This window comes from Pleurodeles waltl, chromosome 9 (assembly GCF_031143425.1).
Source record: "Pleurodeles waltl isolate 20211129_DDA chromosome 9, aPleWal1.hap1.20221129, whole genome shotgun sequence".
NCBI lineage: Eukaryota > Metazoa > Chordata > Amphibia > Caudata > Salamandridae > Pleurodeles > Pleurodeles waltl.
Window position 1 is genome coordinate 324,309,395 of NC_090448.1, and position 16,509 is coordinate 324,325,903.

A 16,509-nucleotide genomic window follows, 5' to 3' on the forward strand; every position below is an offset into this window, starting at 1 on the left:
ATGCTACCCAGAACATCTGGCCAAGAGAGTCTATTCTCTGACTAAGCTTCTGCTTTGAGATGATCAGCTGTCAGGAGAGTGTGCTACCCAGAACATCTGGCCAAGAGCGTCTGTTCTCTGATTAGGCTTCCGCTTTGAGATAATCAGCCGTCACATCAACAGGGCAGGGTCCAGCAACCAGGACTTCGAACTCTATCCTTCTGTGCGTAGCGATTGAGCAACAAAGTTGATGGCATTCAGTTTCCCTCCCAAAGTGGTGGATAGCATCCTTGCGGCAAAGAGCCCTACAATTTCTGCCCACGCAGGGCTATGTAACAGATGCCTGTTGTGTGCACTTCTGACCATTATAAGCAAACCTGTCTGATGTCTTGATGTTTGTTTTGTCTGTGGCCCAGCAAAGAATTTCAGTGGGCACTATTAAAGGTTATTTCTGGACCCTTCCAGATGTTTTTACTTTTGCCGGACCAGCTGTCATTGTTTAAACCACCATTTGTGATGAGGTTTTTATGAAGTTCAATACATATGTCCACCACACCACCCAAAAAAACCTTCTGATGCCACAGAGGGATCTTAGTTTGGTCCTTGTGGTCCCCAAGCGCATCCCTTCGAACCGATGCACAGCTGCCATCTTCGTCTACTGACTTTGAAGCCTGTGTTCTTTGTTGTGTTCCTTGTTGCAATAACCTTATGAGTGAGCTTCAGGGTCTCTCAATACAACCGCCTTAAACTACCTTTTTGCAGGCAAAAGGTTGTTGAGGACGAGAGCATCCTTTGTGCCTAAAGTTGCGACTCCCTCTCATGTTGAATGATCAGTTACTTTAAATTGCGCCGCTAAGTAACTTTAGGCCACAAGTTATAGTTTTTGAACTTAAGTATAAATATAAATATAACTATAACTGCTGAATGTCTATGGTTTTTGTATGAGTAAAACGTGAACCGAACTATAACATCCCTGTAACCTTTGTTGTTTTCAGTGAATATATATTCATGTCGATAAGTGTTTGCTGGTACTCATGTGTGGGGCCACTGTAATACAATCAGAAGAGAACCGATTTTGTAGGTTCTTATTAGGCCTTCCCTCTTGTAGCCCTCACTACGACCCCCACAAAGAATTAGTCCTCAATGCCGAAGACCTTATAAAACTACCAATGATTTTATGGATGTCTATATGGGGAGATATCTGTGCCATCCGCAACTGAGAGTTAATAGCATACTACATCAGTGTGATCTATGCCTCAAGATTCCTTGGCTAGGACACATTAACGAGATGCTTATACCCTCAGCAGACCTGACTTGTTTACCTCTCCCCATCAGATTATTAAAGAGAAACCACAAAGGGTGAAAACATTTATATTACTTTAACCTCGGTGAACAGAGAAGCCGAAGAGAGGAAAAAATTACTCTCCGGGACTAAGTAATCATAAAAACTACAACTAACATATAGCCTTAGCTGACCTTGAGTAACAACTTATGGTGAAGATTGTTACTGACTAGATTTTGGCCTGGGCAGCATTAGAAGCCATCTTTGGTTTCCTGTGGGATAATATGATTCATCAACTATACTATTATGTCCTTGTTATGAATATTCAACGCAAACATTGTGCACTTTGTCCTTTTTTGTAAATGTTATAATCCTTTTTCACAAAGTTGTACTTAAAACTTGTGCATTTTCATAAATGTGACCCTCATTTTTATTTTCTGTGGATGTTGTCCAGCCCAGCTGTTTGTTATTCTTTTGGGTGTTTTTTGAAAGTCTGCAGTAAGGTATCGTAAAACAATGTTTCTTAAGCTTATTCCTACATGAATCATCAATGATGATGTAACTAATGGATTCTTCTGTTTTTTTAATGACGTCTGAATTTTAAGAGTGGACCTGTTTTTATTATCATCATTTTATTTCTCATCTTGTCTATACTTTTATGATTATTTTTGAATAGTCTAATAAAGTTCACATTTTACAAATATTTCGCACATTTCTGACAGAGAAAATCCATAATCTTCTAGAATCCATATAGGTCCTACCACCCAATGTTCCCATACTTCTTGCAATAAAAACAATATCCTACTTTTGTGGCAGGTCACTCGCCTGCAGCAAGAATGGATGATAGCTCTGACCATTTGAAGTTGATGTCCTATTAATGTGGTTTTCTTTGGTCACTGGTTTGGTCTGTTCTTGTTTCATGCCTGCCCACACGTGCATGTATGAATGTAACTATTACTGCGATCACAGTGATCCCGAGAATGCAGTGGCGGAGAGGTCAAAAATATGGCTAAAAAAAAATATATATATTATTTTTCTTTAACTGTTTTGTTGGTCTTTCAGCTTTAGATAATTGCATATATAAAAAACACTCACATTAAATTAAAAAATAAATGTAGTTTAAACTAATCAGTGGGAAATGCATTATTTTCTAACATGAAACCTCTGTTGATTATTGCAGTAATTGTAGGTGTCTGCATGTTTAACCAGGTAGCCACAGAACTGAATCCTGGTTGGTGCAGTGAGGAATAGTGACTTGTGTATTTTTAGTGCTACGAGGTCCCAGCCTGTGACGAAAAGCACTATGAATATGTAAGTCATTATTTTAAACTTGCTTTACGCCCAGTGTAAGAAACATAAAAAAGCATGAAAATATTTAGTTTTAAGCTAAAAAAGTGCTTCCAAATCAAATTTCAGTAATACACAGATTGTACCCCTACAATATGTCTAAAAAAGAATACATTTTTGTCATCACCAAGCTTCGAGTGAAAACCCATCAGATAAAGCCATTGCCAGCTTCCAAACAGCTTTTATATTTAGTAAGTAAGCAAGTAAGTAAAAGACTTATACAGCACATGAATGTCTGCAGGCATGTTGGCGCTAGCATCAGACAAACCCTGGAAGTAAACCTACTGCAAGGGAGAGCGCACAGAGAGCCATGTTTTTAGCTGTTTCCTAAATTGCAGTAGATCCAATTGAGCTCTGAGTTTAAAGGGCAAACAGTTCCACAGTTTACTTGTGAAGGAGAAACTTCTTCCATCCCAACGGAAATTATTCAGTCTGGGAATGGCCACCATTTTGGCTGCAGAAGATTGAAGCGTATGCATTGAAGCTTACCATTGGAAAGTTTTTTTTAAATTGGGGGGCGACATTGTGAAGGCCTGTGTGTCCATTGCTACTTTAAAATGAACACAGTCACGAATTGGAAGCCAATGAAGGGTAATGATGGCTTGAGAGACCGAGTTGAATCTTGTAATTTTCATGATGAGACAATCTGCAGCATTCTGGAGAGTCTGGAGTTTTCTCAATAGACGTTGTTGCATACCCACGTAAAGAGCATTGCGGTAGTCAAACCTATTGATGACTAAGGCACTGATAACTGATTTTTGGAGCTCTAGTGAAATGAAAAGGAAACTCTAACTCAAGATTCTCAGGAGGAGGAAACCGTGTGAAGCGACCTGATTTATTTGGTCCGAAAAAATAGATTTCTGTCAAAGAGGACGGTTAAGGTTTTAGCTTTATTTACTGGACAGATGAGCTTGCCAAGGTTTTGAGATCACCAGGTAGCAGTCCAGAAAGATGTGTCCTTGCCAAATAGAATTATCAGAGGTTAATGTGAGGCAATTATCCTTCATCCAAATGACAATTTGCACCATGCAGTTGTTAAACTGTTAGGCCACCTCTTCAGCATCACACAAGACTGAGGCTACAATCTGCTTGTCATCATCATCATAAGAGATCACAGAAAAACCATGTGATCGGATTAGGGTCACCAATGGAGTGACAGATATAGAAAAGAGTGGGACTCAAAGATGACCCCTGACGGACCATACAGGGGAGGAAGAAAGGCTCAGATGTAAAATCACCCAGAAATAACCACTTGTTCCCTATCAGCCAATCCTGGGTGCATCAATGGAAAAGACCTGTTGTCTTGTTTTTTCTTTTTTTCACTTCTTATTCTGATGTCGTCCTGGCTGAAGTTGTGCCAAGATCTGCCAATGATGATAATCAGTCTCCAAGAGCAGCTGGAATGCTGATCATGATAGCTTTGTAGATGAAACAGCTGGTGTTGAAGATGGTGTTGGCTGGCAAGGAGGGCCAATGAAGATAATTCAGGATGGGGGTGATGTTATCATATTTCTCTAGTCCCTGTGTGGTGTATGGTTTTTGTCGAGAGAAGTACGGAAATTTGGGGTAGTAAAACCTTTGACATTCCTTGTATGTTCCTGAATTTTGTCTGTCACAGAAAAGTGTGGAATTTGGATTTTTTTCATCCATGCTTTGACATTTGTAGTGTAACCTTAAGACAACACGCATTGATCTATTCAAGAGTTTAAACGTGGTCCTGTATGAGTGGTTGAAGAGATGTGTGTTTTTAATATGACCAGTGTGAATAGTGGTGGGGCAGTTACCTGTGTCACTTTTATCGTGACCATCTGCCTTACACCTACGGGAGACCACCATGAAAACAAATCTAGGCTACGCTTGGACTAACTCTTCATGTCTCTGTTTCACTCCGAGTCGTAACTAATATGATGGTGGGGGGGCTAGGTGAACCTTTACTAATAACCACCTTGGCAGCCTTGTTAGGCTCAGGAGGACTAGTCGTTTTTTTCTCTTTTAAGGCTCTCATTTTGCTTGGCAAGAGCCATCTGAAGTTAAATTTAGCTCATTACCTGCCAGTGCTTGCAAAAAAATGCAGTTGCCATCTGTTACAACCAATTCACTCCACTGCACGGTACTAAGATGGGGCTGTCCAAGTGTATCCTGTGGACTCTTTCCTTCAAAATTGTGAGTATATGTTTGAAATCAGTGGTAAATATCACAGGGCGGACTCCACAAGGTTCCCTAAAACCATAAAAATAAAATACTTGGAGTTTAGCAGACAGGGTACTTTGTCAAAATGTGTACCTGTTTACTAGAGTTAAGTAAAGACACAGTGGCCGAAATATTTAGGAAAAGGAGGAATAGATTATGGTAGTTCTTTGGGTGAGAATGCTAGAAAGATTTTCCAAAATAGATGGAATAATTTGAAAGTCTGCATAGGCAAGTCATGTAATGGGCCATGGAACATGTGTATCCATGTACAGCCATTTAAAATCACATACTAACTCTTAAACTGACTGCTCCACTTCAGTGAGTTTCTCAGAACATCGGTTTTGTGTAACTTAAAGTGGAGAAAGTTGGAAGACACAGGTCTAGCCTAGATGGGCACTGCAGACAGTGGTAACAAGTATCCTGCTTCTTTCCCTGCAGAGTACAAACTGCAGTATAGTTTACTCTTCTTCTCTCTGAATTTTTTGTGTAGTGTTTATCCTGCAGCGTCCTCCACAACAGATAAAGTAGAGGCTACTATTTCTACAGCAATGAGTCAAAAACAACTCAAAGAAAAGGAAAACATTCAGTTTGTGGTAGTCTGACATAGCATATGCATTGTATGTTGCCAAAAGGATCAGCTGAAGAGACAATTTCTTGCACTGCACAAGTTTTACAAGTCACATCTCATGGTTGAAGCAGCTGGTCTATCACCTCCATCAATGTACTTGTTATAGTCAAGTATACAGTTGGGTTGCATCTGGCTTGTAAAACAAAATGTCAACTCCCTCATTGAGATTAGATGCATAAGGTATTTGAATGATTTGGAAAGGGTTAGTATTACTGTAAGTGGGGACATATTACACAAATCAGATTCCCAGAGTAAAAACGGGGCAGTGCATATTGAGTTCTTTTACTGTGGGCAGAGGCACCCATTAAGGTTGCTTGTTGTCGCCCTGGTTGTTTATCTTAGCTATGAGCCCCTTGCTGCCTGCTCAGAGCCCAGTGGGAAATACCGGTCTGTGATACGCAGCATACATCATGTGTCTATGCAAATTATATATTTTATATATAAAGGATGCACACTCCGATCACTCCTCCATCACACAAATTCTGGAGTACTTTGCTATGACCTCTGGTGCCTGTGTAAATTGGCCTAACCCTGTATTTTTCTTCTGATTAATATTTGGTTACCCTCCACCCCTGCTTCTAGATGACAGACTTATGTGAGACTGTCAAATTTAGATAGCTTGGTATTAACATTTATCACTCTCCTGAAGATTTCTGCAATGGTATCTTAGGAAGAGCGCTTTGAACATTCATTAATACTCTGTATGCAGCACCCACAACGTCACACCTCCCTTTTGGTGGGCACAACCATGTTATGCCTGTGAATCTGAATGGCCCTCACTACGCATGTGGTTCCACATCGCCAAGCTGTTCCCCTCCTTAGACTACCAACCTGGACTGATGGACTTTGTCTCCATCAGATCCGTTTATGGCTGATTGAAGATTATCTATGCTACATGACCTATTCGACAATAGCTAATTGTTAGACTTATGACTGACTGTGAGAATCCTCCAGGATGCCTTATTATATAGGAACATATAAAACAAGTCTTCATGACTTATTTTAGTTCACCTCACTGGATCCAACACACACACACAAAGCATGTAAGATGTTATACACTAAAGGGCATGGCAGCAAGCTCATAAGATTGTTTTAAAAAGTACACCATCATCATTGGGCTCAATCGAGGGCTTCTCCTTCAGCATTATGGGAAGTGGGCTTGATGCCTCGCGCTCCAGGATGCCGGAGGGCAGAAGATATAACCTATCATGCAATGCACACTTTAAACATTCAATTTAATATCATGAATATGGCACATTTGACTTCCAAACACATTGGTAGAGTCTATCCCAGTGCAGACTCAGCTTGTCCCTGTTGCTGTCAACCGACGCTAACCTTCCTTCTATGCTGTGGGTTTGCAGTCAATGGTTCCCTTTACAGGGCAAAGTCACTGAGATTCTGTCCCGTATCACTGGTTGTCCGCTGGATAATTCTCGAGATTCCTCAGTACTGGGCCGGGTATTATTATTTTTAGCTAAAAGGAACATTACAGTTAATTGGAAAAGCACACCTTCACTCACAATAGAGACATGGTGTTGAATCTTACTCCTCTATCTTACATACGAGAGCACACACTTCCATAGTGAGGAATGAGCCAATCTGAGAAACATTTTATCTCATCAGTGTGGGATTTATTAACAGATGTGTTTAACACCCTCATTTAAAAAAAAGTATATGCAGTACTGCTAATATGTTATATTGTGCAAAGATTGATATATATGTGCATCATATTACAATGGGCCTGTAAATTCAGTGTTTATTTCTTCTCACTTAGAGGGTTGGGGTTGTTAGGGTTTGGTTATAGCTTCACATTGGAACATGCTGTAGTTCATATATCATGGTTACTGGATCAATCTGCTCAATTATGTGTATATGTTGAGATCATACAGATGTATAGTCAAAAGCGTTCCAATTAAAAAACTATTTTAAAAAGTATACATTTGGGCTTGTGCACTCCTGCCAACTTCCTTCAAGCCGTCACATCCCTAATCCTATTGGGGGAATCCTCCAAAACTAAGATGGAGGATTTCTAAAAGCAGGGGTCATCTCAGCTCAGGACACCTTAGGGGTTGTCCTGACTGGTGGGTGACTCCTCCTTGTTTTTCTCATTATCTCCTTCAGCCTTGCTTCCAAAAGTGAGGGCAGTGGCCAGAGGGGCGGGCATCTCCACTAGCTGGGATGCCCTGGGGCGCTGTAACAAAAGGGGTGAGCCTTTTGTGTACAGTACAGGCTTTGTTCCTGACCACAGAGTGACAAAGGCACTCTGCCCATGTGGCCAGCAACATATCTGGTGTGTGGCAGGCTGGCAGAAACTGGTCAGTCTACACTAGAAGTTGGATTGGTATTCAGGGGGCATCTCTAAGATGCCCTCGGGTGTATGTTACAATAAATTGCACACTGGCATCAGTGTGCATTTATTGTGCTTAGAAGTTTTATACCAAACTTCCCAGTTTTCAGTGTAGCCATTATGGAACTGTGGAGTTCGTGTTTGACAAACTCCCAGACCATATACTCTTATGGCTGCCCTGCACTTACAATGTCTAAGGTTTTGCTTAGACACTGAAGGGGCATAGTGCTCATGCACATATGCCCTCACCTGTGGTATAATGCACCCTGCCTTTAGGGCTGTAAGGCCTGCTAGAGGGGTGACTTACCTATGCCACAGGCAGTGTGAGGTTGGCATGGCACTCTGGGGGGGGGGGGGGGGATGCCATCTCCACTTACTCTTTTTCTCCCCCCAGCACACACGAGCTGTGAGGCAGTGTGCATGTGCTGAGTGAGGGGTCACCAGGGTGGCATAAGACATGCTGCAGCCCTTAGAGACCTTTCCTGGCATCAGGGCCCTTGGTACCAGTTACAAGGGACTTACCCGAGTGCCAGGGCTGTGCCAGTTGTGGAAGCAAAGGTACAGTTTAGGGAAAGAAAACTGGTGCTGGGGCCTGGTTAGCAGGGTCTCAGCACACTTTCAAACAGAACTTAGCATCAGCAAAGGCAAAATGTTAGGGGGGTTACCATGCCAAGGAGGCATTTCCTTACACTCCCACACTATGCTTATCACGCCCACTTCCTCCATTTTCTCCTCTGCAATCCCTGTCAGCAATCTATCCTGTGGAGGCACAGAAGGGGAGACTTTCCCTCTTTTCAGCGGTGCCTCTCTTGTTCTTTGTGATTTTGGTGTGGTGGGGGGGAATCAAGGGGATGAGAGGTCCCAGGAGCTGCTTCGTCTGATGACATGACATGACATCATCAGTGGTGCATGGGATCAACAGGAGGCTGATGCAGGAGTGCTCCCTTATCAGCCCCCAGTGATAACAAGTATTGAACGATTGCCATAGATTGATTCTCTCCCCCAATGTGTCCATTCTGATAAGACACCTGCAAATCATGGACGTTTCTTCCAGAATGTTACTTTAGCGATCTATTCATAATTAGATTTACTTCAAGCATCTCATCAGTAATAGCCCTTTTTTGGACGCCATTAAGTGCCCAGATGAAGGGCAGGTGTGCCACTGATTCTCCCTCGGCATGTCAGCTGAAGAAGTCTGACGTCATCCAGATTATATAATTAAGACTGTGTACAAAACATAAAAGAAAATAATGTTGGTGCCAGATCGCCTCTCATTATGGCGAGTATGGGTGCGTAAACGAGTTCAAGTGGAAAAGTGCCTCCAATACCATAACAAAGAGCTTTGGCGAAGGGTTAGGCTGCTTCATAACTTCAGAAATCCTCTGAAGACGTGAACGGTCTATTTGGTCTCTCACCCAACTAATTTTCAAATACTTCCAGGTACGAGTCTGCTACAGTTAGCCAAAAGTCCTTGTCAGTATAACTCTGTAAATTAATTCAATATACTGATAAACTCCACTTCCAACTTATGTCATTGGCCTCGAACAGTGCCATATTCAGTTTCCCAAAGAAAGGACTTAGGGGTTGCTTGAATGCATTTTCTTTAATTGTATTGAGATAGCCAAACTAATTACTGTTATAAGGTGATGACTTAAACCCCCCATGATACATTGGGTGCTAGAATTAATTAGAAGCTTCTCAAAACAGGTGTTTATGAGCCAGGCTGGTAATCCATTTACTCAGAAATTGACATCACTCGACCAAAATCTACAAAGATGTGGGAGATAGCTGAACTGTTTATGAAAAGTTGTAGCAGTCTGTTTATAGATAAGATTAATAAAACAGTAGTCCTATTCTAATTTTCCTGCAGTAAGTACAGGAATTGAAGTAAATGTGATGTTCTATTATTTCTTATCTGTAATTAAACCAGTTGAAGGTTTGATTTTTTTAATTTAATTTTGAATAAAAAGGCAGTGACAAGATATTAAAGTTAATTATTTTTGACAATTCTCTCTGTACTAAGTGTCACCGTGATCTCATACACTAGTAGAGCTATTCAGTGGTAATGAGTAAGTAATGGTAGCGATGTCGGAAAACTAGTATTATGGGTAAGCATTTTTTTCTATCACAGAATAAGCAATGGTTAATTAGGCGTGTACATTGAAATTAAACATTAAAGTGAGTCTTGTGGAGAAACATCAAAAGATTAGAGGCATGAGTGTCTTAGCATTTTTCAGTGAGAGAACAAACAAGCTTAAAAGAAAACAAATGAATGATCTGTCAAAAAATTATTTTTCATGAATAGACGAAAAATTCAGTGAACACGCTTACTGAGGCAAAACTTAGCATCATGGATGTCCAGACTAAGATAGCATGTGTTTCTGGTTTCCCTATTTTTGTGTTTCTATATCTGCTGGTAGATGTTCAAATTGGGCATGTGCAAAGGACTCGATGGACAATGTTCTTTCTCTTTTTTTTAACTTGCTTGTTGATATCTTTCATCAGGAGGTGTTAAGAGTAATTGACATTCTTGCAACAATGAAACCACCTTTGAAGATTGATGGAAAGTGTGTGACAGGAAGTGTTGCCAACCGAAAGCCGACTGGTCATTCAAGGACAAAAAGGAGGAAGTAAGAAAATAGGCACTCTTTATGAGTTTTATTGAATGAAGATTCTCAAGAAAAAGGGGTCCCGCCTCAGCTGTTCAGGTCCATTTTCCACCACTACAGATTGTACTGGAAAAACACAATTTGTACTTCCAACTTCATAGCCATGCCTAATCACTTTCTTCTTTCTTCTTCTGCTATGAAGTTCCAGAAAAGCACTTTTGCATAATATGGCATTTTTCTTTTAGAATTTGTAGCCCAGGGGAGTACACAAGACTTATCATTGCCAGATATACATGCACCTGTCCTCAGACACTAGTCTTTTTTCTTTGATCGGTGGAGCAGACGTTTTTGCACAGTTCATGCATATGCAGTAATATGGTTAAATTTTCTGGCACCAACATATCTCCATCTTAAAATTGTTTCTGAATATCTTCACACCTGTTGGAAACTCGAAGCATGTTCAGTTTTGTTATCTTAAATTAATTTTGTTGGAAAATGGGTTATTGGTAAGGGCAGGTAAGTACCTACACTTAGCAATAGGCCACTAACCTCCACTTAGGCCCAGCTAGGTCTCAGAAAATTAAACCCAGCTCAACCCTTGGTAGCTTGGCAACGAGCGACAAGGCTTAACTTAGGAGACAAAGCGTAAAGTATTCAAAGATCACAAAACAGTCATTAAATAAAACACAGGAAACAGTTTGAAAATCCAAAATCAGTTTATAAAAATAGATTATCTTTTTATCTTTAAAATGACACCAAAACAAATAAAATCGGATAAGGGGAACCGAAGATAAGAATTTTTAAAGAATTATTGTTTTCTAGCTTCTAGAAACTAAAAGGGGCAATCTGGTCGTACCTCAACAGGGGCAAAGTCAAAGTTTAAGGTCCACCACAATGGACCCTGGCTCGGCTACATGCAGCGGGAGGCCTCGGTCAAAAGTTTACCTTCGGACTTAATCGTTTTTCTGAAGATTTTCTTCAGCGGAACGAACCTGCCAGTCCAATCCGACCTCCTGGAACTCTTCCTCGGATACGCGTCGCGGAAACCCTCAGTGGAGATTTTTACTTAGTCAGTTTTTTTTAGGTAAAAATCCTTCGACCGGGCGAAACCTGGATCTTGATCCGACGTCCTTGGAGCCCTCCTCCGATACACTGGCTGGGAGGTCCTGGTTAACTTCCTACGGACTTAGTCTCTTTTTTGGAGATGTTCTTCACCGGGACGAACCTGCAAGTCAGGCCGGGTCAAGGTTGAGGCAAGCCGGGTAGAGTTGCTGCTGCGGGTCGGTCCCTCTATGGAGCTTTTTTCAAAAGTTCTCCAAACAACTTCTTTTGGTATCCACAGCTCACCCCAAGGTTCCAGAAGCTCTGAGATGCTCCGTGGTCAGCTGGTTGGTTTCTTCAGGAGTTGGTGCCGGGGACTCTGGTTAGCAAGTTTTCACCTATAGCAAACAGGGAGTCCCTCCTTGAACCACTTGAAGCCAGGCAAAGTCCTTGTTGTGGTGAAGCCCAAGTGTGCAGCTGGTGCAGTCCTTCAGAGTGCAGGGTCCAGGTGCAGGCCAGGGGTCCAGCAGGGCAGTCCTTCTTCTCCTGTAGTTCTTCCTTGTTGGAATCGGATGGGAATCTGGTAGGGAACTGAGGTGTGGGTGCAGGTCTGCCGCCAGTTTTATCCCTGCTCCTGGGTGAAAAACGGGGGCCCTGGTTCTCCAGTCAGGGGCAGGGTCCTTCCCCCTGTGATGACCCCCTTCCTGGGAAGTGTGGCAAAAATAAATCCCAGGGAGCAACATTCCTCAAAAATCCATCATGGCTGAAAGTGAGTTTTGGTGGTTACATATGGCTGAACCCACCCACTGGTGTGGCTAAAAAACCTAAACACACCCCTCTCCTGCCCTCTCCTAATCTAATCAAAGGGGCACCTAATTGTCTGGGTTTGCAGGATGTGGGGGTGTTCCTGGGCTGCTCCAAATATCCTTCTCTGCCTTTGAAGACCAGTTTGGCAGCCCTCCCCCTTTCTTCCTCACCATCTGCTGAGGGGGATCTCCTCCCACAGGCACATCTCTTTGTGTGAATACAGGTCACTTCACACCTCATCAAGGCCGCCTGGCGAGGCTGCCAGAGGCTGGCCAATCAGAGCACAGCAGCAAAAACACTGCAGGGCTGAAGTTGGCAACTTTTCAGGTAAAGTTTAAAACTCTTTACCTGAACAAGTTATATGAAATCCAACAATTGAAAGTTGTGGGATTTATTATAACAATTATTTTGATACCAAACTTCTGGTATCTGTTACTTAAGGGGACTTTTAACATTAAATTAAAGTCTCCCCATTCTAGCCTATGGAGGCCATTCACTGCAATGAGGGAAAAACGAATTTGGCTGTTTTTACCTCACCAGGGCTTATAAAACTATTTGTATGAGGCCCCAGCTTATAGTTCCATGGCACCCATCCCTAGGGGCACATAGGGCACACCTTAGGGGTGACTTATATGTAAAAATAAGGTAGTTTAAGACTTTGGAACTACTTTGAATTCCAAAGTCGAATTTGCAAATAACTTTAATTTAAAAGCAGCCAGCAAGGCAGGCCTGCCTTTAAAATGACACTGGGCACCTCAGCTGCCTATGCTGGGGTCTCTTAACCTACATGCCCTACCATATACTAGGTAGGTTGACTTAGCCAATTATAATTAGCCTAATTTGCATACTGATTTTACACAGAGCACAGGCCCTGGGACTGGTTAGCAGTACCCAGGGCACCATCAGAGTCATGAAAACACCAGCGAAAAGTGGAAAATGGGGGCAAAAAGGTAGGGGGCCTATGCAATCAGCCCTGTTCTCTCACAAATTTAAACAAAGGAAATATGCCACAAACTGACAATATTTCTTTTTTCTTTTGTATTTTTTTTTTTAGTGCATCCAATTACCTAAAATCAGCCATGGAGTACACTTAACTGAAAGAAAAGTGTAAAAAATAAGAGCTTTTATGGACTTCATATGAGCATTTACGGACTTCATTGACCATTCTAATCCATTTCCCTCCAGGTCCACTACCATTCTAACCCATTTTCCTCCAGGTTCACTACCCTTGCCTCCTTACACCTTCCAAGCAGAAACTCTAGGATCTTTTTCTTCTATAGAAACTTCGTTTTTGTTTCTTATGAGGACATGAACCCATGTTGGTGAAAGCAGTAACAGCAGACCAACACAGGATTTTTTTTTTTTTTTTTACTTTACAAGGAAGAACGCCCAGAGTAAGAGGTCTCCATCGGCCTTTCACATACATGGTGTCTCCAACAAAGCAATGACTCCATTACGTTGCATCCACATATCAGCACCCCACAAGGAGGGATTATCACCACCCATCACAGCAAAAGAAAAGGGTACTTGGTATTATGATGAATTCTTACAGAATCATATTCCCATGCTGGTTCCAAACATTTTGGCTAATGGTTAGACACCCATTATTCTGGGCTAGCTTTGCTTAAGATGCAGTTTCTCTCATAGAAGAATATCATAGAATTAGTTACAGTATATTATAGGAACAAGGGTATATATTCCTGCTACTTCTTAATTGAGAAAAATGTCCAGGTTTAGAAAAGAGTTTAGATCTGGTTCTCAGTGTTGAAAAAAAAATGTGCAAAGAGCAAAATGTAGTTTTTGCACTTTACTACAGTTTCTGTCATCTACATAAGGATGGATGTGCTCTGTAGATCCACAAGACACATACTTTCAGCTCCCTATTTGTTCAAAACACAGATTATTTCTTAGATGAAAGTTAGTTAGAAATCATTACCAGCACAAAATACCTTCATTCATCCTGAAGCTTGGCAGCGGTAGCAACTTTGAATCAGAATAGTAATTCTCCAGATGTTATGCCAAGAGAATCTGAATTTCTTTACAGACACGGAGGCTAACATTATGCATTAACCCTATAATGCCATTCCATGCAGCACTTGAATGATCTTATGCTTCATAAAGTAAACATTCTATAACAGAACTATCATAACATATAGTATGTCCAAGCACACAATAATCTGCCTCTTTGAAATGTGAAACTCGCTTCCTTCTTCATAGATGAACGAAGATACTGCTTTCCTTGGAACCCTAAAATCTCAGAGGAACGAAGCTCCGTAATACAAGAGAACTACTGGTTATTATCTGAAAGAAAGCGAAAACATTAACACACAACCTTAAGAAGGCCTGAAGAGCAAGACAAATAGCAGTGCAAACTGACATTAGCATGTTCTTCTAAAAACCTAACATTTACTTAATTCTTTCTTTACACTTTATTACTTCTTCTCTCGTTTTATGTTTTTTATTTTTAATATGTGACAGAAGTTACATCTCCACAAAACCAAAACATGGATAGGAAGGTGGGATAATGTTCGCATCAGGGTCTTTAGTGAAATTCAGATTCTCTTGGCATAACTTATGGAGAATTGTTATTTCATTACCAGACTGGAGGCTACCATTATGCATGTTGGTAGCCCTGCAGTATTACATTAGACATATGTTCAATCGGTTTACAGTAATGTTTTGCAAAGGTAGAAGAATTAGACCAGTCAGCAGCTCTCAAGATATCCTCCAATTTGTCACCTTTATAAAAGCACTGACTAGCCATAGATCCCCCTTATAGTGAGCTTGAATCTTTTGTAAGTCAATACCATACAGTTGCATTGTCCATTTTACCCATCTTACAATAGTTGCACAGGTAACCGCTTTAAAGGATTTCACAAACGAAATCAGGAGTTGGTCAGTGCCACCAGAAGGGAACTCACTCACTCTGGAATCCTATTCCTTCATGCAACTTACAACAAAGAATTCTTTGCAAGAATCAAACTTTGGGTGAAATATAGTGTCAGACATTGTCTTTGTTCTCCTAATGATCTCAAAGGTTAACCCAAAGGCATCATATACTCTGTTGCTTACCTCTGAAGTTTTGACATCTGAGACTCGACTACAAGATGTTAAACAAAGCAAGGAGGCTAATTTCATCGAACTTTTTTTTCAAGTATAAGTATCTATTACTAAGTCAAGAAGAAAACATGCTGAGAACTAAATTTACATCCCAAAGGGTTTTGTGCCTAGGTCTGGGGGGTCTCCTCAATCTGATGCTCTTAAGTACTGTACAGATTATAACGTTTTCCCTATGCTCCTGCCATTGACTAAATTGTATCCTGGAGAAATCGCAGACCTATTGCAGTTTAGCGTTCTATAGCTAAGACCTCTATTAAAATGTTCTAATATCAAATTGACCACTTCGACTATAGGAGCCTCCATGGGGTCCAAGTCCCTTTCCAAGCATCAACATACCCATACTTTCCTTATCCCTTTATACCTGTAACGGTTTCCTGGAGCCCAGGACTCCTTGAGGAGTTCCTCAGCTCTTCCCGAAAGGCCTGACATTTCTCTACATCTCCTGATATTCTCCAAGCAAGAATACTCAAAGTCCCCGTCAGAAGCATAAGATATTCCACTCTCTCTGCGTCCTTCGATTGGCCTTCCACGGCAGGAAGAAAAAGGGAACGTCGTAAGCTAACTCCATGGTCATTGGAAACTATGCCTATGATGCCAAAAAGAGAGTTATTAGGACAAGTGAGCATCTCTCCTGTATTACCTTCTGAAGAACTATCTGAATCATCGCAAAAAGCAGGGATGCGTGAGCATTGGTCTCCTTCCAGGTCTGAAGAAATGCGTTCACTGCTAGAGCACCTGGGTCTGGCATCCAACTGAAGTACTCCTTCAGTTGAGATGTCAACCTGCTCACAAAGAGGTCTAAATCTAAAGGCCCCAAAATCTGACACAGGTTCCTGAAACAGGCTTAGTTCAATTTCTAGTCGCTGAAATCCCCCCAAAACTTCAAATTCCAATCCATACACACATTTGCCTTTCCAGGTGAATACTCTGATTTCAAACTGATCTTGTGTTCCAAGCAAAACATCCAGAGTTTTTTTGGCTCAGTTTAATAGGTCTGAAGATCTCGTTCCTCCTAAGCGATTTATATGAGCTACTGCAGAAACGTTGTCCATCTTTAGCAAAACCGCTCTGCCTTGCAAACAATCTTTGAAACTCTTTTTTTTTTACATATCTTTTATTGATTTTGTATAACAGATACATAATACAAACATTTGTCGAA

At 41.2% G+C, this 16,509-nt stretch overlaps 1 protein-coding gene across 2 annotated transcripts in view; it reads left to right on the top strand.

The window, feature by feature from the left end:
* Nucleotides 1-16,509, top strand: part of RBM6 (RNA binding motif protein 6) — a 1,032,809-nt gene that overhangs the window by 718,107 nt on the left and 298,193 nt on the right. For both annotated transcript variants that reach the window (XM_069206836.1, XM_069206837.1), the window contains one exon: nt 10,279-10,403. In XM_069206836.1, the coding sequence (XP_069062937.1) occupies nt 10,279-10,403 (125 nt within the window). The remainder of the gene's footprint in view (nt 1-10,278; nt 10,404-16,509) is intronic.